This window comes from Eublepharis macularius, chromosome 5 (genome assembly GCF_028583425.1).
Source record: "Eublepharis macularius isolate TG4126 chromosome 5, MPM_Emac_v1.0, whole genome shotgun sequence".
Taxonomy (NCBI): domain Eukaryota; kingdom Metazoa; phylum Chordata; class Lepidosauria; order Squamata; family Eublepharidae; genus Eublepharis; species Eublepharis macularius.
In genome coordinates this window covers 87,522,848-87,541,761 of record NC_072794.1, presented here as the reverse complement: position 1 = coordinate 87,541,761, position 18,914 = coordinate 87,522,848, and the positions used below count along the sequence as shown (strand labels likewise).

At 38.6% G+C, this 18,914-nt stretch overlaps 1 protein-coding gene across 1 annotated transcript in view; it reads right to left on the bottom strand.

The window, feature by feature from the left end:
- Positions 1-854: 854 nt before the first annotated feature.
- The window catches only part of LOC129330010 (calreticulin-like), a 64,347-nt gene continuing 46,287 nt past the window's right edge, over positions 855-18,914 (bottom strand). The window contains exons 5-7 of the mRNA XM_054979830.1: positions 7,631-7,774; positions 5,385-5,477; positions 855-2,977 (exon numbers count right to left, since the gene is read on the bottom strand). Of these exons, the coding sequence (XP_054835805.1) occupies positions 2,846-2,977; positions 5,385-5,477; positions 7,631-7,774 (369 nt within the window). The 3' untranslated portion in view covers positions 855-2,845. The remainder of the gene's footprint in view (positions 2,978-5,384; positions 5,478-7,630; positions 7,775-18,914) is intronic.

The window sequence follows — 18,914 nt, the reverse complement described above, 5'->3', positions numbered from 1 at the left end:
TAAGCAGGTGCTTTGGACATGTCCAGTCATTCAGCCCTTTTGAGCATTCCAAAGGTGAGGTGAGACCACTGAAAAAAACCTTTCCTGGTCATACAGGAATCTACAGGAACATTAATGTTGACAACAGAGGTGTTATACATCAGTCTACAAATATCTGATTGTGTGTCTGAATGAATGTGACCTCCTTTCACATTCTGTGGCTATGGGAGTAATTAATTGACTCACAACCTTAAGGGCTCCTTTAATGGCTGCTGGTGATCTTATTTCCCAGAGGCTGCAGATAGGTATGTTGGTCCAAAGCAAAATCCTAAAGCAAAAAATATGTAATCCCTTTTGTTAGAACCACTTCAAAAAATACAAAACTGTGTGCAAACTTTCAAGTTTTCCAGAGGCCTCCCCCAATGCTGGATGTTAAATTGCAGGGCTCAGAGTGAGATGTTTCATGACCTAGTCTTAAGGCCTCTTGTCTGCATACAGAAAAAAATTCAAATGGAATTCTAAACCTCCATGTAGCCTGGCCCATGGGGGGAGGGGGGTATTGAGGTACAAAACTGGATTTCTTTCCCTAGAGCTAGGGAATTTGCTGCTTTTAGGTATCTTGATACGAGTACTGAAGTCCAAAAAATATTTTGAAGATAGCCAGCTTCTGTTTTGTGGATTTGCACCAGGTCTAGAGAAGCACAAAGAATATAAAAGTTCAGCTGTGTATGGAAATCTGGCAGCAGTCCTGTAACATAAGCTCTTACTGTGGTGTATGAAACATCACCTGCTTTGCCTACTAGAGACCAAAAAAGAAAGCCTGACTGTGCATTAATATCCTCACTATCCCTTCCCTCACGTTTGGATGATTCCTGGACTCTGTCCTGAGCAATAGTGAACTAGATACACAGTATAGTGGGGTTAAATGTGACTTCCTCTTTGTCTGCTAATCCATACTGATCCTATAAACATTGCACAACTGCTGGCAGCTTCAATAGGTGAATCTGAATGTGCTAATGGGCACACTCTGATATAGTATACATATTGTGGGTGAAGATGAACAGTGGACTGTGAAAAGCCACCCCCCCCCAAATAGGTTGAATGGTCAGGAGGATGTTTTAATAAAGGGAATGGGACTACAGAATATACTACTGTACATAGTATGTATTATCTGTTGCTGTATGTTTTTTCTTGTGCTCAGTGCATTGTTTTCTACTTATGTAATATTTTCTGCATTAACATGTAATGTTTAATACTTATACTTTGTTTTAGATTTATGCAGTCCTAGATGTCTTAGCCTATTGATTGTATTGACTCACAGGGTGTAATCTGCCTTGAGTTTCAGTGAGAAGAGGGAGAGAGAGAGAGGGAGGGAAAGAGATCACGAGTGGAGACCCACAATAAAAAGTTTGATTTTTAGTTTTAATATTTTAGTTTTAAAATGTCATAAAATAAGACTGGCAGCATGCTTTAATCTTATAAAAGTTAAGATTTTCAGGTACAAAAAGAAAGATGCAACCCTTGAGGCAGCAATTCCAATGTGGTGCTTGCCACGGAGTTTCCTGGAATCTACTTGCTCCTTCTCCAAACTATCTCTTTGCTAGAGCACAGAGCCAGCTCTGGTTTTCCTCCTACTTCCGTGGAGTAGAGGTGGCTCAGAAGAGCCCAAGAAGCACCACCTTGACGTCTGCAGGGAGGACCCATTTGGAAACAAGCCATCATAGGATGAATCTTGGCTTGGAGCCTTTCAATATTTTGTGACTGAAGTGCTAACTTGACCTTTAGCTCAGTCACTAACACCTTCATATTAGTGTCAGTTATGTGCCTTCTCCTTTATCTCATTCTCAATTCCTTTTAAAAAAAATATTAACAAGTTTCAATGTTCAATCATATAAACAATAATAAACATAAGAGGAGAAATCTCATTGATTGCTTTGGTCTTTTCCTATGCTGCATCTGTGTCTTGGTAATCACAGCTTCTTCCTACTCTCTGTTCCTGAGTTTGTGTCTTAAGGTTCTTCCTCACAGTCATTGCTTGCATGTGAATTCATGAGTTACAGACCTAGTTCTTTGAGAATTTGGAACCCTGCTTTCAGATTCTTGATCTTCTGTTCTTTAAAAAGGAAAAGCTTAAACAGAAAGCTGTGGGTTATGCTAGACCCGCCTTGCAATGGCTTTCTGTGATTGGGCAGACTTCACTAAGCCTCAAGCAGAGTTCTTGGAAGTTCGGAATTCTATTATTTTCCATTTAAAGAGCTGGATAGTACTGTGCCTGCCTGTGGATGACGTCTTAACAGGGTGAAAAAATGAATCCTGCTATGATATTCTTTGGTTTGTTTACTTTGAAGTTCTTGCAAACCATGGTTTTGGCAATCCTGCTTAGTTATAACTGTAATTAGCTCTATTGCATATGTTACACTAATTTACAGTTACAGCAAACCATGAATAGGAAAGACATTTTTACACGAGGTGGAAGAATTAAGTCCCATATCATGTTATTGATCCCTGGTTTGGAGATCAAAGAATATCACTATGGAATTAAATCAGTGGCTGTATGCTATATTTTATATCCCTATATTGCACAAGTTGCCTACATAAAAAGCTTAGACTGGAGTAATTCTGCATAGGATTGCACTGTACGAGTTATTAGCATTACTTGCACTATTACTACCCATCTAGAAGCACAACAATTTATATGTCTTGATTTTTTATTGCCATTTGATGTCTGGGATTCATCAACAGATATTACAAAATAACAATAGATATTACAATAATAGATATTAAAAATATTAACAAATTGAACAATTTGTACCCCAAACTTAAGAACAACATATTGAGTGGCAATTATGCAATATATTTTGATTCATTAGAGTTCATCTTTAACATTGGGATCTTTTTCATTTTTTTCTTTCTTATCCTCTTTTCCCTTTGGTTCCTCCTTTTCATTTATCTTTTTATATACCGTATCTTGCCTTTCTCTTCTCTTCCATTCTCTTTCCTGTTCATCATCAGAAGAATTTTGAAAACAAGTTGGTAAGAAAACATTATTAAAAGCTAGTACAAATGACGTTCAAAGTATTCATGCCCACTTATTCCTTCTTAAGTTCCAATAAAGGCTATCAGGATATTTTAAAAAAAGCTTCTTCCAACTTTGTAAGCATCTTCGTCTGAATATGAATACAGAAATATACTTCTACTTGCTTCCATTAGAAGTTCTGTTTGAAATTCTGTCACCCATTCCTTCATAGCTATCAGTCAATGATTAAGAGGAGCTGGGTCCTTCCCAAGGCCTCAGGAATACAGAAGTCAAAGCCTTGGATGGAGGTTTAAAGAAGGAAACACTACTTAAAGTAATTATGAACACAGTTATAAGACCACTTTTAAGAATGAAATATTTCCTTTTTTAAAGAAATAACTTACCAGAGATTATTTTTGGTTAGGGTTAAAGCTGTATGTCCCTTGTAGGATTTGCTTTATTATTATGCATCCCCAAAATACTAATTGGTGGAATTATTTCAAATTTTGATGACATTTTATAAGTTCAGGCCTTAGAAATTATATGTGCAGTATACCTTCTGTCAAGTTAAACTAATCCTGTAAACATTTTAACGTATATTGAGAAGGCAACTGGCTGTGTCCTGATCTAAAGCACTTGCTTCTTTTCTCCTCAGTGGAAGGCTGAAAGATGAGGAAAAGTAACAATGGTACCCTTCAATATAATGGAAGATTGGTGAAGGGACCACATTATCTAGGAGAGGTGGGGCCTGCCTGTCAAGTTAACAACTAATGGGAGCAATCACATAGGCTGAAGATTTCTGGTGTTTTGAACACCCATGAGAAAGGTTGCCAACAGGCCTGGAAAAAAATATCCTGTCCCTTTAACACAGACTTAATGGAATGTTGTTTACATGCTTCAACTGCCTATTTCCACACATTATGCCTCAATTGAAGGGACAGGATGTTTTTCTCTAGGCCTGGTAACAACCCTACCCTTGTATAACAAAGTGCATGATGAGTGTTTTCTGTGGTTCTTTAAGACTTCACCCTAGAAGAACAATGGTATCTGAATATTGTGCGTATGTTAGTCAGTTCAGTTTGTTTTTTACTAAATAATAACGTGTGATAACAGACTATATCAGCCTGAAACTTCCAACCGTTCTTTATGACCAATTCTATTAGTGCAAGTATCAAAGCTAAAGTCAGTTTTTAACAGAATATGATTTTTGATGAAGCATCTTGCATGAAAACTTCAATTATCAAATACTTCTAGCTTCATAACTATACAAAACAAAATGGCAAAAAACCTTTCAGCTGTATAATATGTAATTTGTGATAAGTAAGAAGTATACAAATGGGCAATAGCGTTCTGTATTGCATTTCTAGTTTGAGCTTCTCTGAACAATATAATAGCAGTGCAATCCTAAACAGAACTCAGTGACGTCAACAGGATTAGAAGAGTGTACTTCTGCTTTAGGATTGTACTATGAATCTCTTAGTTAGCAAAGGAGATTTCTTGACTATACAAAGTCAAACAACATTATTGTCTAGTTAAACAATACTCCAGGTATTTTAACTAGCTCCTTCAAAAATAAAAGTGAATGTGTGCAAAACTCAATGCATATTAGAGCTTAGTTCCTAGTCAAATTACTTTTTTCCTAATTTATCAACACATTTCACATACATTTCTTAACCATCTTTACAACTCCTCTGTAACAGTTCATTTTCTTAGCTACTAGGATATCCTACTGGTATTGCCCATTCAGGTTAAAAATGTCCAGTAGGCAAAAAGTTGTTGCAAATACAGAAGACATCCCAACTCATAATTAGCAAATACTAGGGCCTATTAGGGCCTTAAACTGGATGAAAAGCCCATTAAGTTGGAGGAGGGCTCCAAACTTGCTTAGTGTTGTATGATACAGACCTAACAAACAATGTACCTATAATTAGCCTGGCCTTCTTGTCCACTACAGTATCTATTGATAATTTAAGTAACTATCTACATGAAGTCTATTGTTTTCCAATTATTATATATAATATTATTTTAAGCTGTGGATTACCAAAAAGTTAAAGGAAGTGTTTTACAAAACTGACAATGCAATTAAGAGTAATAGCATGTATGCTTCTTTACCTGACTTGCTAGAAAAGTAAAGCTGGCAAAAAAATACAGACCTTTTGACAAAACTGAAGACTAATACTCAAGCCTCTAATCCATCACAACTTGCAACATTACTCTACAGTTTCTACACCTGCGTACAATACTACAGCACATAAGCAAGAGCAAAGAGAATATTATATATTTTTTTGTTTTTAAAGACTCCTATAAAATCCAAAAAAGGATATTTATAAAGATTAGAATCAGCCACTGTGTAATTTTTACTATTGAGAAATGCTATAGAGTCACTTACATACGTAGCACCCCACATTTCATTACCAGCATCTTCAGCATACTTTTCATCATTTGTAATAAGAAAATTATCAAAGATTGTACCAGATCTTCCCTATTGGAATAAAAAAGGTAGAACTGTAGACATCAAATTAACTTTTAATACAAAGGATTATTATTTCAAGCAAGCTATTAGATTTGCAGGCTCTTAATGAATTTGGCATAATCCAGGATGATCCATTTACGCCTTATCTAGAAATAAAAATTATACTGCAAGGGTTGATATAGGATACCATTACACAACTGCCACAATGAATTAATATAGTTACAACAGAGTGCAGTAAGTGTGGAGTAGGTGATGATAGTTTCCAGTAGTATATCCATCAGTCATTGCCTTTTTCTGTGTTTACAAATAACACTATGCATAACAAATATGTACTAAATGTCACTAACTTTGTTCTGAGGAAAGTCTATTGGGAGATCCCAGATGCACAATTCATTCACAGGCGTCTATGTTTCTATAAATGCCAAATGTTGCAACCAGAAACTTCACATTTGTATGACTGGAATAAAATACATACCATATATAATTCTGTGTATCTCCTTAATGTCTGTGCATTATCCTATGGTTGCCAATAGGCTTGGATAAAAACCTTAAAATTAAGGTTTAATAGGATGTTATTTACCAAGTGATGTTATTTACCTCCATGCCATGAAAAGCTTCTGCTGCCCATTTCTATACATTAAGCCTCTATTAAAATTGCCAGCCCTATTGGCAACTCTAGTTTATTCCATCAGATGTTTTCCCCTATGCTGGCAGACAATTAATGTAGATTAGAAATAGGCATTAAGTTTTTGGAGAGGGTTAGGAAGCAAAGTTTCATTCTCAAATCATTAGAAGATAGATCCAAAATTCCATATCTTCCTATTTTTTCTCTGTAACCATGGTGACTAGAGAGACTTTAATGAAAGATAATAATAAGGTGTCCACAAGTTTTTCAATAGAAGCTTTGCTGGGTATTTTGAAGATTTTATTTGGGCAAAAGAGTTTACATTTTGCTGTACTGAAAATAAATTCTACATATTTCCATGTTCTTGAAAATTTTAGAACATTTTTAATAAAGCCTGGTGTTTCACAGAATTATTGTTCTGCTGTATTCTTTCTTTTACACCTAGTCTAATCACTCAATCAATATACTTTTTGTTTTGTGGTGCTGACTTCCAATTCCCATTTCTCAGGTCATGTTAAATAAAACCAGAACTACTTACTCTAATTTCTGAAGCACAAAGAAAAGCAGTGTAAGGTTACATAACTGGCAAATTTCATTGTGCAGAAAATTCCCAGACTCTGAATTATCACTCACTCAATATTATATTGAGAATCAGTATGGTGTAGTGGTTAGCGTGTTGGACTAGGATCTGGCAGTCAAAGTTCAAGTCCCTGCTCTGCCACAGAAGTTCACTGGGTGACCTTGGGTCTGTCACACCCATTCAGCCTAACCTACCAGGGTTGTTGTGAAGATAAAATGGAGAAGGGGAGAACTATGAGCTCCTTTGGGTCCCTACTGAGAAGAAATGTGGGATATAAATTAAGTAAATAAATAAATATTATATTCTTTGTCAATAATTGGCCATAAAAAAATTGTTGCCAGATCTAGACAATGAAGGCAAAATATGTACGTATCTTAGCATGGATATCGAGTTATCAGACTACAGCATTAAGGAGGCTCTGGAAGCAATCTATTCCAGCATTAATTTGGAAGAGCAAGATTAGGGTGGGGGTGCCATGTTCATTGTGCATTCAACAAGTTTTACTCTAGAGAGAATAAATTTATAGAAATAAATAATTCATTAAAATATTTAACTGTACACACAAATTAGTTACGTAAAATTGAATTCTGTTAAACTCACAATTAATGTTACTCTATGCCATACCAAATACTTACGATTTTTTTCTCACCCCATCACTGCTGTTTTTTCATAACTTTTTCATATTATTTAATCCATAATATTCCTCCACTTAACTGGTTTGAGGATTGCCATGTCAATTGATTCTTTATAGGCTGCCCATGTTATTGTTTCATTTACAAGATTACAAATTGAGCTGCAATCATTTCAAAATCAATGGATTATTTACTGCTGCTATTGCTTTAGACTAGAGACGGAAAGTGAACATCCTTTTGCACTATAGCAGAGTAACAGAATAGTGTTAAGTCTGCTACTGTCTTAAATAAAAAAAATGGGTTCTTCTAACTATAATATACATACCTGTAAAACTTCCAAGCCAATAACACTGATGTTGAAATATTTGTAAAGACTAGGATCTGGAGTGTATTCTGGGTTATCTACTTCTGGCTGGACCCAGATGCCATTATAATTGGGATTTTTAATTATACGAGGTTTCCACATTCCCTGAAAAAAGAACATGTGAAACAAGTTTAAATTCCTCTTTTCAAAGCCAATTTAATCTAGATATTAATCAGTTAGTATAAATCTTGGATACAAATACATAAAAAGGAAAATAATAACAATAATGCACTAATGTCAGTGGCTTACATTATACCTGCTCCTGATGACAGAAGAGCTTGTACATCACTGGAAAGGGAGGAATGATTTGTTTTATTTTATTTACATTATTTATAGTCCACCTTTCTCACTGAGACTCAAAAGTGGATTACACAGTGTAATTCAATATATATACAGCTGGGACATTCAATAAACAGTACAATAGGGCAGGGGTTCTCAACCTTTTTGATATCGTGACCCACAAGTCCAAATTTATTTAGTATGATGTGACTCATCCAAGGCTGGCCCAAGAGACTGAGGTATGGGAAGGGGGGCACAGGGTTGAGGAAGAAAATAGCAGATAATGGCAAAAAGGTGGGTAGCAAGTGACTCAGTACATCTCCCACCGCAGGTAGAGGGCAGTAAGATACTACAGGGTGTTGGAGAAGAAGTTTGACTACTGAAGGAGGAGTACCAAGACAGAAAACAGGGTTGGACCAACTGTAACTATTGTTCATCGAGGGTTCTTCTGTGCAGGCACACATGGGAACTGAGCATGCGCAGACCAGCTGTGGATGTATCAAAGCTCCAAAAGGCACGAGATGCTCACCTGGACTTTTCACATGCTTTTAAAAGTGGGCGTGGCTATAAAAGGCGGGGGTGAGCGGATTCCCTCCCTCAGTTCACTACGTCGCCGGTGAAGAAGAAAGGTTAGGGTTCTTTCTAAAGGCAATAGTCCTGTTCAGATAGAAACAGTGCACATTTGATGTGCCTCTGTGAACGGCAAGGGAAAAAACACTGGCAGTGTGATGTCTTGGTTGAGGTGAAAAGCAGAGGTTTGGGTAGAAACTGGATACTTGGACAGAGAATGACCTTATCTGCAAACATCCTGAGGAAAGGTGGATTGGTGTAATTCACCACCCTCCTAGTTGATGTTATAGCTATTAAAAGGGCCATTTTGGCTGACAGAAGATTGAGAGGTAGCTATAGGCTTGAAAGGCTTATGCATAAGCGTTAGTGAAACCAAAGATAGGCTCCACTGAGGAGTGGGTTTGAACACTGGAGGGTAAACATTAGCTAACCTTTGAAGGAAGGATTTGCAGCCAGGTTGAAAGAAGAGGGACTTTCCTTTTACTTCTTCATGACAGGCTGAAATGGCAGCCAGATGGACCTTCACAGAGGAATTAGAAAGTCCTTGGTCTTTTAATCTGTCTAAGACAGATGACAGGGGTGCCGAAGAAGGAACCAAGCCCTGTCCAATACCCTAAAGGGAGAAACGTTTCCATTTGCCAGAATACGACTTCTGGGTGGAAAGTTTTCTAGCCTCTAAAAGTATGTTTCTGACTGGGGAAGAGAATTCTACTCCAGGGGGAACACAAGCAAGCTGTCAGCTTCAGTGTATCTAAGTCGTGGTGAAGGACCACATTGTCTTGGAGAAGGGTTGGTGACAGCGGGGACCAATATGTCCTGCCTTGTGTCATTCTGGACAGTGTGGCGAACCAAGCCTATCTTGGCCAATAAGGGACAATTACCTTTTCCCTCATCATTTTGTTGAGCGTCAAGGTCATGATATGGAGAGAAGGCATACAGTAGATTGCTTGACCAATCTGAAAAGAGTATCCTAGGGATGAATTTCCCTTGTTTGCTCTAGAGCAGTATTGTGGGCACCTAGTTGAGTGAAGTAGCAAAGAGGTCTATGCTGGGAAGCCCCCACCGTGGTTCAGAATACAGGTTGTAAGAAATCCATGTGACTAGACTATTCGTAATTCTGGTCCCTGGACTCAAGGCATCTGCCAGAGTGTTGTCTTCTCCAGCAATGTGGATGGCTGAAAGGGAGACCTGATGTTGGATTGCCCATTCCCAAATAAGGGAGGAATCTCGGGAGAGGGACAGAGAGGCTGTGCTCCCCTGCTTGTTCAGATAATGCATGGCAGTTGTGTTGTCCATGCATATCTGGACATTCTTGTGCCTGACAAGGTGAGACAAAGCTTTTAGAGCAAAACTGATAGCCCTTAACTCCAAAAGGTTGACATGTAGCTTGGACTCATGCTAAGACCAAAGACCCTTTACCTGATTGATTCCAGAATAAGCCCCCCAAGCCATCAAAGAAACATCTGTATAGATGGAAAGATGAATGGGTTTGGAACCAAACGGGGTCTCTCCCATTAGGTTCCGTTCATCGTTCCACCAGGTCAGGGATCTGTATATAATCCTTGGAAATGAGAACCGCTTTTATGGGTTCTGGTAGTGTGACTGAAAAACTCTAACAAACCAATTTTGTAACGGCCATAGCTGTAGCCTGGCAAACAGTACTATCAGTGTCAGAGAGGCCATGACAACTAAAAGTTTTTGTATTTGCCTTGCACTTTGGTGTCTGCAAGAATGCACCCTGCTTAGAATGGCTAGGAACTAGGTTATTCGTTCTCTGGTGGGGAAAATCCCAGCTAGTGTGGAGTTCAACACTGCTCTCATGAATGTTACCCTTTGTTGTGGAACCAGGGAAGACTTCTCCAAGTTGACCCATAGCCCCAATTGGTGAAGGGTTGACAGGACTAAGGAAGTGTGATGGGAAATGGACTCCCTGGACTGGCCCATGATAAGCCAGTCATCCAGATAGGGAAATATGGTGCAACCTTTTTCCCCAAGTGACAAACCACTACTGCCATGACCTTGATGAACCCCTGAGAGGCAGAGGAAAGGCCAAAAGGGAGAACCTTGTACTGAAACCTTCCGGAACCACATTGAAAATGGAGATATTCTCTGTAATGAATATTTATTGGCACCTGAAAGTAAGTATCCTTCAAATCGAAGGTAACGAATCAACAGTGGTTCTCTAGAAGGGGTAAAATATCCTTTAACGACAACATTCTGAACTTTTTTGGAACAATAAACTTGTTCCAAAAACAGAGATCTAAGATGGGCCGTGCGCCCCCTGACTGCTTGTCCATAATAAAGTAGTGGGAATAAACCCCTTCAGACCCGCGGTTCGGAACCAGTTCTATTGCTTGTTTCAGCAACAAGCTTTGTACTACTTTCACCAACAGTGTTTGTGGCAGGATAGGGTTCAACTGAGGAGGAACATCTGGAGGAACTGTCCTGAACTCTAGAGAATAACCCTCCTGGAGACTTCCGGTTTGGGATCATGGTGGTCTGACGCAGCTCTAAGAGCGGAGCTGTCCGAGCTGCTGTTTGTGAGGGCCAGCGGGGTGCTAGATCACCCGGGCCCCCCTGTTCTCAGGCGGAGAACAGGCGTGAACGCTCAGGATCCAGAGGGTGCATTGATCTCGGCTGAGGGGGGAGATCTGCGCAATGATCTCCCACCCAGTCTTGAGGTCCCGCCTGGAGAAGGACGGCAAAGATCTCTGCAGCGGCTTTGGAGTCATTGTTTTGGCTTAAGAACACCGTACCCAAGCTTCAGTAATTAATTTGGACTAATTTGGAAGAATTTGAGTATTGAAACAGCGATTACAACCCACAAATAGAACTATTAAGGTAAAGATTACTATCTCTCTTTTTGAGAAGAAATTCGATAAGAAGAACTGAATTAATTTGGAAGATAAAAGTTGCTAAGTGTTAAGGACATATTGGCTAAGCTCCGGTAAAGTGACCGAGTTAAAAGGAATTTATTTAGAAGAATTAGAACGAAGAAAGTAATTATTGTTTACATACCTGCGGTCTAAGAGATATAGTGAACTGTGGGAAATTGGAAAAAACGCGAGAACCGCTGGGCGGCTGTGTCGGAGCAGGAAGTGCATCAATGCAATAGAGTAACAGGCTGGAAGCGGTGGCTAAGTGAAACCCGGAAAAGAGCGCCATTTTGAAAAAAGGGAAAGGGCAAGACCTCAAGTCAAGCGGAAGTGGGACATCTTGGAGAAGGGTAAGGGCAGAATCTTCGACTAAAAACCATAGAGAAAAGACGCCCGCCATTTTGGAGATCGGAATTATTTAATTGGAGAAGAATTTGTTTTAAATAAAGGACTTAACTTTAAAAATAATAAATTACCATCGCCACGGAGTTACGGAAGAGAGCAGACTCGTGGGAGTGTGCTAAAGCCAGCCCCACGATGTCAAAGAAGGAGTGGCAGTCGACATTGGAGAGTCTCGACAAGAAAGTGGCGGATGGAAATAAGGAGATTAAAGATATGACAAGAGACATGGCAAGAGACTTTAAAGAGACACTTAAATCGGAGGTGGCGGAAGTAACCAAGAGTATCAATGAGGTCAAGGAGTTACAAACGACGCAGTTGAAAGTGAAGGTAATGGAGGATGAAGTGGATAATTTGTCTGTTTCCTTCAAGACAGAAACTAAGGGTTTGCAAGGAAGAATGGCCGTGATGGAATGTAAATATATGGAAAGACAACTTAGGTTTCGTGGGGTCCCAGAAGTAGAAGGAAAGTCAGCCCAAGAGCAGATTTCAGAAATACTTGCAGAATTTTTGGATAAAGAAGTGGAAGAAATTGTGGTTTTACTGGATGTGGTGTACACAATCAATTTGAAATATGCAGCACAAAAAAATCTCCCAAGAGATATGATAGTGCAATTTACAACGAAAAGAACAAGAGAAGATATTGTGAGTAAACAGTTTCAAAGCCCTCTGGAAATTGCTGGAAAAAGAGTACGAATAATGAAAGAATTACCTAGAGGAGTTTTGTTGGAGAGGAAGAAATACAGAGAATTGCTTCAAATGTTGAAGGATTTGAATATCAGATATAGATGGGAAATACCAGAGGGCTTGAGCTTTGAATTTCAAACAGTTAAAAAAACAATCAGGTCCAGTCATGAGATGGAGAGTTTTTTTTATGGACAATGAAAAAGACTTCCCTAAAAAACCTAGAATATGACTATGGAGTGCAAAATTATATCTTGGAATGTAAATGGACTTAATTCACCTTTCAAACGTAAAACTATCTTCCACGGGCTAATTAAACAGCATTGTAATATAATTTGTCTACAAGAGACTCGTATCAGGAAGCAAGATGTGAAATACGTGAAAAATGCTAAATTGGGAAGGAAATTCGCAGCCTCATCAAAGCAAAAAAAAAAGAGTAGTAGTTTTGTATGTTAAAGATGAGCTGCAACCTAAAATGATATTTAACGATGTGGAAGGAAGATATATAGCTGTGGAAATTATTTGTAATACGGAAAAGATTTTATTGATTGGAATCTATGCACCAAATGGAGCTAAGGACAATTTTTTTAAGGACTTACAGAAACAACTGGATGGACTAACTTACAGAAAATTTTGGCAGGTGACTTCAATGGAGTTACGGCGTTAGACATGGACAAGAAAACAAAGGGTGCTCACATGAAAAGGGGACTATTATCAAAATCCTTTGAAATGATGGATCAGGAGAATTTGGAAGATACCTGGAGAAGGAATAACCCCAAGGTAAAGCAATATACCTTTTTTTCACCGAGACATCTGACATTATCAAGAATTGATATGATCTGGGCCTCTAAAGACTTGGTTGTTTCGACAAAAGACGTGGAGATAATGCCAAAAATAGGCTCAGATCATAATCCAATTATGTGGAAATTTGGAAAAGGCACCAAAAGACGGAGATGGAGAATAAATGAGGATTTGCTTCAACAAAAAGACAATTTAGAATTGCTACAGAGGGAGACCAAATTCTTTATACAGTATAACTTGAACAATACCGTTCCAACTCACAAAGTCTGGGACACTTATAAGGCAGTTATTAGAGGAGTATTGATGGATTTGAATGCAAGGGATAAAAAGAAAAAAGAGGAGAAAAGGAAAGAAATTGTGGAGAATATAAGAAATAAGGAGTTACAACTGAAGAAAAGACCAGGGAAAAAGAAATTATTTCAAGAAATTAAAATTCTGCAAGAACAATTGAAAGTAATGGAGAACAAAGAGTTGGAGTGGGAATTGAAGAAATTGAATCAAAAGTTGTTTGAGGGAGCAAACAAACCTGGGAAATAGCATGGCAGTTGAAAAAGAAAAAAGAGAAAAAGGTGATAACTAAGATTCAAGAAAATGGAATGACATTGACTGATCAAGCAGCAATAAGTAGAGCATTCTTTAAATTTTATGCAAAATTGTATCAGAGGAAAGAAGTAAATTTGGATGCTATTGAGCAATATTTAGACGAAGTTAAACTACCATCGTTATCAGAGAATTGGAAGGAAAAAATTAAACGCAGAAATCACGGAGACAGAGATAAGAGAAGCTATTCAGGCGACTAAACTAGGCAAGGCACCGGGTCTAGATGGAATTACGGCTAGACTTCATAAATCTTTGGCAGATGAGCTGGTACCTTTTATGAAGGTGGTAATGAATGAAATTTTAAGGGGACAAAAGGTCCCAGATTCTTGGAATGAGGTCACCATATCATTGATACCAAAGGAATATCAGGACCTTGGTAATGTCAAAAACTATCGACCTATTTCGTTGCTAAATAATGATTATAAAATTTTTGCAAAAATACTGGCGGAAAGGCTGAAGGAAGGCCTTATGGAATTTATTGCAGAAGAACAAGCAGGCTTCCTTCCAAATAGACAAATTAAAGACAACTTGAGAACTGTTTTAAATGCGATAGAATATTACGACAAACACTGTGAAAAAGAAGTTGGTTTCTTCTTTGTGGACGCTGAGAAAGCTTTTGACAATTTAAATTGGAGTTTTATGTTCGCCGCAATGGAAAAACTGCAAATGGGAAAAGACTTTATTCAAGCAGTAAGAGCGATCTACAAAGACCAATGTGCAGCAAATGTAATCAATAACGAGTTAACTAAAAATTGGAAATAAGGAAAGGTACAAGGCAGGGCTGCCCATTATCTCCATTGTTGTTTATCTTGATCTTGGAAATATTGTTGATTCAGATACGAGAGGATGATGCAATAAGAGGCATAAAAATTAAAGATTTTACCTACAAAGTTAGAGCTTTCGCAGATGATGTAATGGTTATTGTTGAAGATCCAATGCAAAACATGCCTAAGCTGTTGGACAAAATAAAGGAATTTGGAGAGCTGGCTGGATTTTATGTCAACAAAAGAAAATCTAAGATATTATGTAAGAATATGACGAAACAAAAGCAACATGAATTGATGGAAATTACAAATTGCAAAGTAACACATAAAGTAAAATATTTAGGAATTGAGCTTACAGCGAAGAATACTGACTTGTTCAAGAATAACTATGAAAAGCTATGGCAACAAATTGATAGAGATTTGATTAAATGGAATAAATTAAATCTGTCATGGCTGGGAAGAATAGCGGCAGTCAAGATGAATGTGTTACCACGGATTATGTTTTTACTGCAAACAATTCCAGTTATCAGAGACAGTAAGCAATTTGAAAAGTGGCAGAGGAAGATTTCCGATTTTGTATGGGCAGGCAAGAAACCGCGAGTAAAAATGAAGGTTTTGTGTGATGCCAAGGAAAGAGGTGGACTGCAATTGCCGAATATTAGATTATACTATGAAGCAATTTGTTTGGTATGGCTTAAATATTGGATGTCACTCGAGAACTGGAAGCTACTAACTTTGGAAGGTTATAAAAAATTGTTTGGGTGGCATGCCTATCTGTGCCATGATAAATTGAAAGCTGATTCCATGTTTTTACACCAATATGTCAGAAGGAGTCTCTTCACAGTCTGGAAAAAATATAAAATTCACCTGGGCAAAGGTATCCCCTAGTGGGTGGTACCGTATGAATCTATTGAACCGAGAGCTATTTATAATAGAGATCAATGCCTGTCCTATAAAAAGATTTTCATTCAGGAACAAAATATGTTAAGAATCAAAACAGAAGAAGAATTAGGCTCATGTTATGGATGGTTTCAATATAGGCAGATAAAGGACTTATATTAACTCGGATCGTTCAAAAAGCGGAATTAAATGGAAAGATTCGGAATTGGAGGAAGCTATATTGCAAGAAAGTAAGAAGAAAACTTCAAAAATTTATAAAATTCTTTTGAAGTGGCATACAGAGGATGAAATTGTTAAAGTCCAGATGGTGAAGTGGGCTATAAACTGTCAAAGAGACATAACAATGGAGTCATGGTAATATTTGTGGAAAAATACAATAAAGATTTCAACTTGTACCAGTATTAAAGAAAATGTTTTTAAGATGATATATAGGTGGTATTTGACGCCAAAAAAAATAGCTTATGGAAATGCTAAAATGTCTGATAAATGTTGGAAATGTAAAAGTCATGAAGGATCACTGTATCATATGTGGTGGACTTGTGAGGTAGCTAGGCAGTACTGGGGAGATATTTTAGAAATGATAAATGAGATTTTACAGACTTCAATAATAAAGACCCCAGAACTCCTGCTACTGAACTTAAATATGGAAGATGTTACTAAACAACATAGAATATTGTTATTTTACATGACAACAGCGGCAAGAATATTATATGCGCAGAAATGGAAAGTGCAAGAAATACCATCTATTGGAGACTGGAGTGTTTTAAGAAGAAAACTTAAGAATGAACAGAGCATGGTTTCCAGTTCTGAAAAACACCAGGCTAAAAAAACACTCTACACCCGACAATAGCCCTGCAGAGAAGATTAGCACATCAAGCACCAATCCATATGCAAAAGAAGCTCCTCAGGATACAGTGAAGCCTCCCGCCATTAGCATTCCACACCCTGGGAAACTCTTACAGGATGACTCAGCTCAACCTCACCCCTCCTGAGTAGATATAAATGACCTGCCAACATCTTTTCCACACTGTGACACTGACAGATCTCTGTCTTTTGGTGCTACACCTCTGAAGATGCCAGCCACAGCTGCTGGCGAAACGTCAGGAACGTCAGGAACTACAATGCCAAGACCATGGCAATACAGCCTGGAAAACCCAAAACAACCACATGGAATTGTAATGAAGATAAGGCCTAGAAAGGAACCGGTGCTTATATGGTATGACTGGGGTAAGGTCTAGGAACCTAGCAGTCACCTTATCCTCTTTTATCTTTTTGACAGCGTCTGTAGTAGATAAGAAAAGATCATTACCCTCAAAGGGTAGATCTTCAACCCATAACCTATGGTGTGGGTCTAATGCAGTGGTTCTAAGCCACACGTCTCTGAATCAAGATGGTCAAGGTCATAGCACATGCTATGGGTCTCGTAGTGAGGATCTGTTGCTCAGAGAGCCTAAGGGTTTCTCCCTGCAATATATTTGTGAGACATTGTTTCTCATCAGGGATGAGACTCAAATAAGGATCAGTCTTATTCCAGAGGAAAACAGGGCTGCACCTACCTGTAACTGTTGTTCATCAAGTGTTCTTCTGTCCAGGCACACATGGGACCTGCGCATGCGCAGGCCTGCTGCACATGTATCAAAGCTCCAAAAGGCACGAGATGCTCCCCTAACCTTTTCACGCGCTTTTTGAGTGGGCACAGCTATAAAAGGTGGGGCGAGCGGATCTCTCCCTGCTTTTTATAGCCAGTGAAGAAGGAGAAATTAGCATATATAAGGAGCACACAGCGGGGAAAGGAGGGAAGGATGTGTGCCTGCACAGAAGAACACTTGAACAACAGTTACAGGTAGGAGCAACCCTGTTTTCATCATCGTGTTTTCTGTGCAGTCCCACATAGGAGTGAGCTAACTTACCCAGGAGGTGGTGGGCATGTTGCTCTTCAACGTCATTGAAAAAGACCCTTGAGAACAGCCTTGCCAACTACAGTGTCCCTTCTGGAATCAATGTCAATTGCACAGTGCTTAATAAAGGTGACCGAGTGGCCAAGTGGCCACCTTGCCTAAGTCCACAAGTGGAATGCCCAGACTGAATGCTGACGAAGTCCACTGGGGCTCTTGTTGAAAGTGCCCTGATGTCTAAAGTGCAGGATTGCTTGGCTTGTCCACAACATTCTTTAATGAGCCACACCAGCCTGTTGGAGATGGTTTGAGCGGTGACTTTATGTCATTTCTTAGATCCTTTGAAGGAGACAAATAGATTAAAGTCTTTTCTGAAGGTAAAAGTCCTGTCTAGATAAAAACACAGAGCACGTTTGATGTCCAATGTATGTAGTAGCCTGTCAGCTTGTGTAGAAGGTGAAGGAAAAAACACTGGTAATGTCCTGGTTGAGGTGAAAAGCAGAGACCACCTTAGGAAGGAACTGGTGGCTGGGATGGAGAACCACTTTGTCTGCAAACATTCTAAGGAACAGAGGATCATATCTCAGGGCTTGCAGTTCACTCACCCTCCTAACCGATGTAATGGCCACTAAGAAGGCTGTTTTAGCTGTCAGAAATTTGAGAGGACAGATAGCTATAGGCTTGAAAGGCTGATGCATGAGAGTTGTTAAAACCAAAGATAGGCTTCACTGAGGAGTGGGCTTGGACACAGGAGGGTAAACATTAGCTAAGCCTTTAAAGAAAGGCATTCTGGTTCGGAGGAAAGGGACCCTACCATTCACCCACTCATGATAGGCTGAGATGGACCTTTTTTTAAATTTTTTTTTAATTAGGTGAGTACATATTACAAATAACCTTTTTGTTTAAAACCTAGATATCAATTTTCCCCCACCCTTTCCCTCCCCCCTTTTTCTCAGACTTCCAACAGCTTTCCAACCCTTATCTTATTCTATTCCTTATCTATTCCATTTATATATTATTATCTCATATTTCTCTAAAGAACTAAATTATATCCATTAAATTCATATCTATTCAAAACTTATACTTAACAATAATTAAAACTTCACTTTAAATGGTAAAAATCCCTATCTCCATTATTTTCCCCAATTAGTAACTATCAAATGTGCCATAATTTCCCCTTCACATCCCATTTTTTCTCCAAATACTCCTTCAGTCTCCCCCAGTCCTTAAAAAATTCTTCAGAGTTCTGGTCTCTCAGCCTTCTTGTCAGCCACCAGATGGACCTTCATGGAGGAATTAGAGTTCCTTGTTCTTTAATAGGACTGGATAATCTAAAACAGATGGCAAGGGAGTCGAAGGAGAGGCTAAGCCCTGCTCAGCTGCCCAAAGGGAAAAACATTTCCACTTCCCAGAGTAAGGTTTTTGGGTGGAAGGCTTCCTAGCCTGTAAAATTATGTTTCTGACTGGGGAAGAGCAC